The sequence below is a fragment of the Polypterus senegalus genome, chromosome 15, assembly GCF_016835505.1.
Source record: "Polypterus senegalus isolate Bchr_013 chromosome 15, ASM1683550v1, whole genome shotgun sequence".
Taxonomy (NCBI): Eukaryota; Metazoa; Chordata; class Cladistia; order Polypteriformes; family Polypteridae; genus Polypterus; species Polypterus senegalus.
In genome coordinates this window covers 105,297,710-105,308,026 of record NC_053168.1, presented here as the reverse complement: position 1 = coordinate 105,308,026, position 10,317 = coordinate 105,297,710, and the positions used below count along the sequence as shown (strand labels likewise).

Here is a 10,317-nt window from a genome sequence, read left to right as displayed (position 1 = left end):
GGAACTGATTAGAATTCTATGCAAGAAAAATCAAAATACTCTCAAATAGTCAACAGGCTGCTTCACAGCCAAGTAGTACTGCGCAGTATACTGGTAGAAACGAGACAGTGATAGAAATTTGTTGATCGGTGCAAATTTTCCTTTAGCATTTTTACATTGGTGAAGTGCATCAGGAAGGCACCTTTGTTAATTGCTGAAGAAGAAATGGCACATGGAAGGAATTTCCCTCATCCCCCACATCTAGGAAATTACTTTAGTCACATATTCAGACTAAGAGGGCTGCCTATCCCTCCTACTGATTATACAACCCCGTGTTATTTTTAAACTTGGCTGTCTTTAGATTTTCAACAGGGCCATTCCCACATTAATTGAAGAAGCTGATAAAAGTATGCTTATTTACTCCATGATGATAGTTAAGCAAGCAACAGGCAGCATTATTTTTACATTTTTGATTCTTGTATCTTGAAATACTGTAAATCCTTAAAGGAATGGAAGAGATGTTGTTTCAAACAAAAAATCTTTCTTAATTAGACTATCTCTATAAAAAACTGTCCACCAACATCAATATTTGTTGAGATTCTGAAAATCAGTAGTGTAATGGATGTGAAAGCATTCTTCAGTAGGCCGTATTGTAGACTTGGACTGATAAGCTATGCTTTGGCAATATTCAGTCAATATGATGGATGTTTCCTTTGGTCTCTTTTTATATAATTTTTCTTTCTGTTCATAAAGAAGTTATGAAGGTCAATAAAAGTCTAGTTAGGCTTGCTTATTTTTATTCAATTTGGAACCAAAAGAATTGGAAAGAATAGCTCTTTAAGTATTTATTTTTATTGTCACTTTTCTTTTTTAAACTGTGTAGTCTTATATAGTAGACAATTTGAAAATATTTTATATCATCTAATGGAATGTGCAATGTTTATATCTTGATATAGTTATTTTTTTTATTTTGCACAAAAAATATTAAATATAAATTAATTAAATCAGCGGCCTCAAATAATTCTTTTAAAATTAAAACACATTTGATCAGAAAGTCATTTAACTGACCTTGACAGTGACATTCAGAACATTTTTTTTAGTTTACCACTATATCAAGGTGCTCTGGATGATTTGCATTTGTATCAAGTCTGTTATTGTAATTCAAAGCTTTGTTTCCTGTATTTACCTTTATTTAGTACTTATGGTGATATTTTGTATCCACTGTTGTGTATTTGATAATGTTTTCTGCTTTTTCCTCGTTGTTCATTAAGAAATTTTTTGAAGCGCTTTTAGCATAGGAAATGTGATAAATAAAATGTATTACTTTAGTTAATTAAAAGGGCCATTATGAAAAGAAACAAAGTAGAACTACCTACCGATAACCTATAAAATTGTGCCAAACAAAACACCAAAACTGGATTCAGTCTGAGAAGAATACGTGCAGAGATTATAGTGATATATACCATTACGTGATAATTTTTAATTAAATCATGATAAAAAATTTTTTATCATTCCGCTCACTTCTACTTCACTTTCAACTTTAAAGAGAAGACTTTGCACTACATTACACAGGTTGAGAGGCACTATGAATGTCATTGCTAAAATTGCAAAACAACAAAAATGGGCTTGTCCAGGCCTTTGAACCACCACCATCAGAGTACTCAAAGTACTCTGAAATTAAAGTGCTGAATAAACAAACAACTGGAAATTGGTACTGCACGGCTGTCAAGCTATACTTGAGCCTGTATTCCTATAAGAAGTTTATCATGCAAACTGCTGACCCTCAGAAACTTGCCTTCCGATTATGCTGTAGTTTTGGGTTTGCCAGAACTGTTTCCTTGTTTCTTTTTTTGTGGTTTAGGATATATATATATATATATATATATATATATATATATATATATATATATATATATATAGATATATTATATATATATATATATATATATATATATAGATATATTATATATATATATATATATATATATATATTGTGCCTCCTCCAGACGTGAGGGCGTCCGCCCTGGTTATGTGGGGGGCCTTGGGTAAAGGGCTTGGAAGCACAGCCCTGTAGGGACCCGTGGCCACCACCAGGCGGCGCCCCGGTGCCTGAGGAACCCTGTAGCCCAGCACTTCCGCCACACCAGGAAGTGCTGGGGAGAAGAAGACAGGAGACACCCGGACGGCTTCCGGGTGCGCAGCCGGCACTTCCGCCACACTGGGGTGTGGCTAGGACTGATTGCCGGGGAGCAGCTGGAGCCCATCCGGGTTCCCACTTAAGGGGCTGCCTCCCTCCAGTCAGGAGCTGTGCAGGGTGGGAGAGGAGCAAAGTGTCTGGGCAAGGAGGAGATTTTATTGTTGTGGTATTGCATTTAATAGTTTAATTGTATGAGTAGTGTGGAAGGTGCTTGGTGCACTGTGGGAAAAGAAAATAAAGAGTCTTGGACTTTAACTTGGTGTCTGGAGTTGTACCTGAGGGTTCAAGGGAGCAATAGCGCCCCCTACTGCCACAAAATGTATATATAAAAATATACATATACACACACACACGTACATACATACATAAAAGGCACATGTTTTTAACTAAAACATACTGTCAGTTTTAGGTATTTTGCTATGATGTGCTGAGAGGCCACTACCAAAACATTTTGTAAAAAAAAAAAAAAATCTCACTGCATTAGAATCCAGATACTTACATCTCTGGGGTCTTTGACTTGTTCTTTCCATTAAAGAACTCTGGTAACGCTCGTCTTTCAATTTCATGTATGCTGTCAAAACAGGAACGGAATCACGTGAAACCTCGGTATCTGACATGTATCTGCACACATTTAAAAACAAACCACCAAGGACAGGAGACTGTCATTAATATTTTAATAAATATGAAAGATCAGCCAAGGTGGGATAAGTATGTGACTTGTTAATTCTCTGAAATAAATCATGTGTAGTGGAATTCATACAACTCACCAGTTATAGTCAAACCAGGCAGCATAACTGGGAATGATGATGTGATGGGTCTGTTCTGTAACATTATCTTCACTAGAGTCTATCAGCCGATTCAGTTCAACCTTTCCTTGTTCTTCCTCATCTTGTTGCTGGACAAAATATATAAAGAAGTAGCTAATTAGCACCCAGTAGCATACTTTTAACAATGCCACAGGGTTGCTGTGAAGAACTGGAGATTGAAAGTTGACCCTAGACTAGAACACTTGCATAGTGTAACCACAACACAAGTTTTCCAAAAACATGAACTCTTTATATGCTACTAGAACAGCATAACAGAAATGAAGAACTTTCACTTTATTTAATTGACAGAAGCATTTATCACAATTCAGAAATTACAAACACATGGGATCAAATATTAAAACAGTAATACAAATACACTGGCATAGTGAAGTAGCTCCAGTAGAGAATCAGGTTCGGTTTCAGCACAGTGCAAGCCAAGTACATTACACATGTAAAAAGCCAAATATCACAACAGGAAAATGTTCTATCTATGCAAAGGCAGTACATTAACTCTTTCAGCTTTCTTAACTTCAGACATAGTATTAGTACTCTGGGGAAATAATACACAACAGTTGCAACATATACTTCAGCTATAACACAGCCAAAGTATGACTTGAATAGTAACACTCAAGAGCCTCATTAGTAATGCATTTCGTCCACTGCCTATAGTTCATTACATCCTCAGCAGGTAGTGTATGCCTATACTAAAAGAGTTTAAGAAGAAGTCTCATATAGAGTACTGACAGTATGTTAGCAGCCAAGAAACAGCAATAATAAAAACAATACCCGTTACAGTCTCAATGTCAAAAGAAGCAGTTTAGTAACCTTAGTATGTAATACACTACAAGTTTGCACATGTGATGCTAAAATGCACACAAGTCTTACTTTGGCTCCAGTAACCACAGAGTCATCATCTTGTTCATCTGAAACATAAAAGAGAACCATTACAGATCATAATGATTAACTAGTTTGTTATATTCCATTTCTACTTGAGAAATAAATCATTAGGTAGCCTCAAACCCACAGTTTTTTGTTTTTAAGTTATTAATTTGTATCCTTAAAGGAATACATTCAGATGAGAAAGTATAAACTATGTTAATTAAGAGTGTATTTTATTTTTCTATCTTATAATGGTTTAAAGAGTTTTTAATTTTAGAGCTGGCTGGCATGGGGGCATAATGGGTATAAAGATAATACTTCACTGAACCATCACCCAAATGTTGATCATGTGGAGTTTGCATTGCTTCCTCCTGTCTGGGAGGGTCTTCATCCCATCTTCCTAAAAACACACTGGTTGGGAAGATGGGCGATTCTAAAATTGATTAGTGTGTGTATGTGTGAGAAGGCCATGTGATAGAACAGCACCCTATCCAGATCTTTGATATAAAATATATCTTTATGCAACCTTACACATCAAGATTCACCATTTCTGCCTAAGCAGGGAATATGATCAAGTTCGTAAAATAAATTCACTTACCTAAATCTGCCACTGTTCCCCCTTTAACTGGTGTGTTTTCACTATCCTTTTTAGGGTTCACTAATGAAAGATAAGAAATAAAGCAGATATGCAGTCAAGAGGGGCATCCAGATAAAAGTACCAAACTAACGTTAACCTCAAAAAAAAAACAAAAAAAAACCAACACACACACACACACATACTACTCAGTAGTGCGTTTCCAGTATTATTCCAAAAACTGATGTCTGGGAGACTCAAATTAAATAACTGCTTTTATACATTCATTACCTTCTTTAATAATCTGACTCAATAACAGGACTCTTGCATCTTTAAGTTACAATATTTTGAATTTCACCATATAACCTATTGTACACTTCAAAAGTTGAGTATTATTATTCACTTCTACCTAAAGAATAAATTTGTTTAGCATACTATGTTCTTATCGAAACAGCAGAGGATCCCCAGACTACAAAAATCAGGGGTGGCACACAGTGGTCACTAGGTACAGTTTTTATGGCAAAGTACTTTTTAAAAAAGAGACGAAACTGTGGTCTCCAAACCACCAAAAACTTTGTTGAACTTTAAAATCTACACACGGCTAACTGATAATATGCAAGACATATCAAGTTGCTACAGCACTATTTGGATGGCCAAATTTAGAAAATTCTATGTAGAAACAAGGAGAAAGTTAAAAATGTTATTGTATTGCATTTGATTAGTATCTCATCATTCTAAACAGCACCAGGAGTTTCAGGGAAAAAATCCTCTAAAAAAGCTATGCATGTTCTTCAATGAATTGTGCTTTGTTCTTTATGTAATCATTCTTGCTACTTAATAAGCAGAGCATTTAGCAGTGCAATACCCCACCATATATGGAAAACAGACAATTACCAATACATATGGTACTGGTAATGAAGGTCTGTTTAAATATTTATTTTCCTAGAATGAAAAGATTTTAAATGTATTATGTTTTTTAATGAGATGCTTTAATTTAACATTTAAACACATTAAAAAGGTACTAATAACCCCCAATGCAAAAATGTAAGTGTTTCCTAAAGGCCATTTTAAAGTGGCACGCAAACATCAGTTTATTTGCTTAACACCCTCACCATCTCTTTCCCTGTCTATGAAAGGGGGAGATACCTATGTTCTCACACAGCATGTGTCTCAATATTTACAGTCCACCATTGGCAGAATATAGTAAATGAGAAAAAGTATTAGAAAGATTGACAGATTTTATCAACTTAACAGTTATAAACTATTGGTTGTACCAGAAAGAAATTGTGCATTAAAAACTACCTGAAATAGTTTTAATTAAAAAAACAGTTATTTGTTAAGTAAGGTTTTAGTTAAAGAAATATTTTTTTTATTAAAATAACAGAACAAAATGCATATTACCATTTGCTAAAGAACATATTTTTCTCTAGTGAGGAAAGATGAAAATGCAAGTGGAAAACAAGTTGGATAATAATTACAATTTACAGTAAATTCACTAAAAGGGTTATAGAAAATTCACCTTTAAGTGAATGTAAGGGTGCCATTAAGTGTGGCACATGTGGGTTTGTTAAAATTAATTATTTCTTGAAGTTTGATTAATTTTTCTCAAAATAAATTCACATTTAAGAAATGGATTTCTCTCATTTTTTCCAGTGTGAGATTAAGGTCAAAGGTGATTATTTTATAGCCCATTGTACTCTACTTTCCCAGGTGTGCAATAGTTTTGGAGGAGACTGCACATAATCAGATCTGCTTAATGTAATTTAGAATTGGGGCAGAACCTATTCAGCAGCATTGAGTATAAGCAGGAGATAGCAGGGTCCACTCATGGACACATCTGCACTGGAATCTTGTATCAACCTAACCTGCATGGGTTTGAGGATATCAGAGGATAACTAGAGCACCCACAGTGAAATATATGAACACACTTAAGATTGCACAGACACCACACAGCCCAAGACCAGCACAAGATTTTTAGCACTGCTAACCACCACACTAAATGGTCACCTATTAACATAAAATAAAGAACAAAATATCTTATTGTTCTCTGCACAGAAAAAATAGCAGTTTTATGACAAATAGCCTCAACTTAATTTTCCCTTTTAATTGTTTAACTTCCTGCTTTTAAGAATTTCAGCTCCACCAAGACCTATAAACAGATAACTGATCTGACACCATTTCTCACATGAAAATATACATAGTGGGTGAGAAAGTTAAAGCAGTATTATTTTATTAAAGCCATATGAAAAACATTTTAGCTTTATCATAAAACATCCTTTATACATCGTTATAAACACAAAAAAACACAATCACTACAACTACATTCGCAGCCAGCAAGGCTGCCTGAGGAAGGTTTACCTACATAAAGTGACTGATTGGCTCCACAGTAATATTATGTTGGCTGTATAGAAAAGTGATAGGCTATGAGTTATCTTATTGGAGACCTGTCAGTCACTTTGATATGAAAAGATGCTACTAAATCAACGACAAGTACAGAGTGCCATGCAAGAAACTGTCAGACCAGGTCAATTTTAGGACTTATGGAAGCTACTCTAATATGCCTTAGAAAGCCAAACCTCCACTTTTCCCAAAGCTGACAAAGTGTTGTAGGTCACACGTTGATATAAAAACAGGGGTAAACTAAAACTTATTCACAAGACAGGTATAACTGTTCTACTAAACAACTGCTGTGGTATACAGATATACATGTATAACATTTTGAAAGCTAAGCCCCTGCTGTTTTTATTTGCTGGATGAAGTCTGAATTTTGAAACAATGACCTTAGTTATCAAGTAAAAGGCTTCTGCACATCTACAGTAGGCTGTGCAATGGCTGTTTTAGCAGAATGTGAAGATAATGGGGAAAATCAGAAAATCATGTGTGAAAGCAATTAAAGGATAAGTTTGGAATTTTTCAGGTCAAAGTTGTTTACTCACAAACAGTATATTGTACATGCATTTTTGCAAAATATGCAAAATTGCAGTCTAAAGTTAAGTGTTTCGTATTAATTTAAAAAAATGCACTGCATTTTACAAGACAGTCTTATGGGACATGAAGCACCACTGTCAAATAAAAAGCCTAAAAAAGTGAAGCAGGAATGTTTAAATATAAAAACACATGCCTATAGCTTGCTTTAATGCATGGGCGTCGAACTCCGGTCCTCAAGGGCTGCAGTGGCTGCATGTTTTCATTCTAATCATCTTCTTCATTAGTGAGCCATCTTTACTGCTAATTAACTTCTTTTGCCTTCATTTTAGTTAACTTGACTCAGGCCCCTTAGTTATCTCTTTTTCCTTAATTAGTAGCCAAACAATAATGAGACATCAAACAAGCCCACCACACAATATCTGAAAATAAAGAAAGGTGAAGGTCTCAGTAAGGTTGATCTCTCAGGTCACCAAAACATTTTGATGGTGTTCTTAGAAAAAAAGAGAAAAATCAACAGATTTGGAAATGTTTGCTGTGGCAGAATGAGAGCAGCAACAAGCCATTAAATTAAATCATGGGCTTAATTAACAGCAAGAATCAGTTTTTCATTAAGAGACTGGTTGGAGTGAAATTGATTAGAGTTTGAAATTACAGTTTAGCTGTTTATCTGTTGGCTCGTTTCACATCTCATTTCTGTCTGGCTGTCATTTAATGACGAAATAAATCAATTCAGAGGACTGAATCCTTAAAAACAGGGCTATTGAAATGAAGGAACAAGGAGATAATTAGCAGTGAAAACTACTGACAGATTAGGAAAAGGGTTAAAATGAAAACCTGTAGCTACTGCGGCCCTTCAGGCCCAGAGTTCAAAACCTCTGCTTTAATGCTACAAGAAAAAAATGAGCGAGATGGAATTATACATAGAGGAGCCTAATTACAATAATTATAGCAATAAAGAAAACCTGGCTAAATAAGAAAGATGGGAATAAGTATAACAGAGGGGGGTACACATTTTTTAGGAATCATAGAACAGAAAAGGAGATGGAGTTGCTGTTTATGTCAAAGAGAACTTAAATGCAAGTCCTATTCAGTTTGAGGATGAACCCCATCATAGTGAGGACATGTGGCTTTGCCTGGAAAGCATTAGGGAAAGAGGTATTACTTTACGTGTGTGCTACAGAGTGCGAAGTGTAGATAATCATTTCAAAACACATCTTTTCAGTAATATTAAAATGGCAAGTTTACAGGGGGATATTATAGTCAAGGGGGACTTTATCTTAGTGGGATAACTTTGCAAACAGCAGAGCACAAGAACAGGAGTTTTTAGAATTTATCTGTGACTGATTTTTAATACAGTTATGTTAAAGCACAACTAGATTTAGTATTTTGTAATAATCAGGACAGAATTGAGGAGAAAGAGGTGACTGGATTACTAGGGCCAAGCGACCATAAAATAATACAGTTCAGTGTTTTAGAAGAGTGTGGATGGTAAAACAAAAACTGTTAGGTTTATCTTTGGTAAGGCAAATTTTGAGCAGATGCAGCAAATTCTAAAGGGGATAGACTGGGATACATTTTTAAGTGTGAAGAGAGCCGAGGAGCAGTGGAACAGTTTTAAAAATGTTTATATGTAATGCAGGACAGGTACTGTACATACCTAAATTTGGAATTAATGGGAAATTTAAAAAACTCCACAGTGGGTTAATAAAGAGTTAAAAAAGAAGCTGCAAAGGAAAAAAAAAACAGCTGTATAAGGCATATAAAACTAATAACTCCAGTGTGAACTGCAGGGTATACGAGAACATGAAGGCAACCATTAAGAAGGATATTAGAGAGCCTAAAAGACAGAGGAACATAGATAAGGCGAAAGATGACCCAAACAGATTATTTCAGTATTTTAGTAGTAAAAGAAGAGTCAAGGAGGAGGTGAAATACATCAGGGATAGTAAGGAGGAATTAAAAATACAGAGAGTGAAATAGCAGATGCTCTAAACTCACATTTTTCTGATGTTTTCACAAGTGAGGAAGTGGATAACCTCCCAAAGGCATAAGGGACTACTAAGGACGTACAGGAAGCAGAGAGTTAGGGTGCCAGGAACCTTATCAGTATTATCTGGTTCCACAGGAGTAAGTGATAGGGCCGCTGCTATTTTAAAAACATGTAGGAATATAAGTAACAAGCTAGTTAAGTTTGCAGATGATACCAAGATAGGTGGATTGGCAGATAACTGATAATCCGTTTAATCAATACAGAGGGACCTGGAAAGCATACAGGCTTTACCAGATTTGTAGCAGATGAAATTTAATGTCAGTAAATGTAAACATATTATATGTAGGAAGCAAAAATATTAGGTTTGAATACACAATGGGAGGTCTGACAATCAAAAGTAGACCTTATAAGAAGGATTTAAGAGTCTTAGTGGACTCTACCTGTGGTGGCTTGGCACCGTGCCCAGGATTGCTTCCTGCCTTGTGCCCTGTGTTGGCTGGGATTGGCTCCAGCAGACTCCCTTGACCCTGTGTTCAGATTCAGTGGGTTGGAAAATGGATGGATGGATGGATGGAGTGGACTCTACACTATCAACTTCCAGACAGTATTCAGAAGCTACTAAAGAAGGCTAGTAGAATATTAGGTTATATAGAATGATGTGTAAAGTACAAGTCCAAGGATGTTATGCTCAAGCTTTATAATGCACTGATGAGGCCTCATCTTGAGTACTGTGTACAGTTGTGGTCTCCAGGCTACAAAAATGACATAGTACCGGTATAAAAAGTCCAGAGAAGAGCGACTAAGCCGATCCCAGGGCTATAGGGGATGAATTACGAGGAAAGATTAAAAGAGCTGAGCCTTTTCAGTTTAAGCAAAGGAAGAGGAGACATGATTGAAGTGTTTAAAATTATGAAGGGGATTACTACAGTGGATCGAGGCTGTTATTTTAAAATTAGTTCATCAA

At 35.6% G+C, this 10,317-nt stretch overlaps 1 protein-coding gene across 3 annotated transcripts in view; it reads right to left on the bottom strand.

Annotated features, from left to right (window-relative positions):
- Positions 1 to 10,317, bottom strand: part of smarcc1a (SWI/SNF related, matrix associated, actin dependent regulator of chromatin, subfamily c, member 1a) — a 111,128-nt gene that overhangs the window by 38,284 nt on the left and 62,527 nt on the right. For all 3 annotated transcript variants that reach the window (XM_039737713.1, XM_039737714.1, XM_039737715.1), the window contains exons 12-15: positions 4,460 to 4,519; positions 3,868 to 3,905; positions 2,944 to 3,071; positions 2,676 to 2,747 (exon numbers count right to left, since the gene is read on the bottom strand). In XM_039737713.1, coding sequence (XP_039593647.1) covers positions 2,676 to 2,747; positions 2,944 to 3,071; positions 3,868 to 3,905; positions 4,460 to 4,519 — 298 coding nt within the window. The remainder of the gene's footprint in view (positions 1 to 2,675; positions 2,748 to 2,943; positions 3,072 to 3,867; positions 3,906 to 4,459; positions 4,520 to 10,317) is intronic.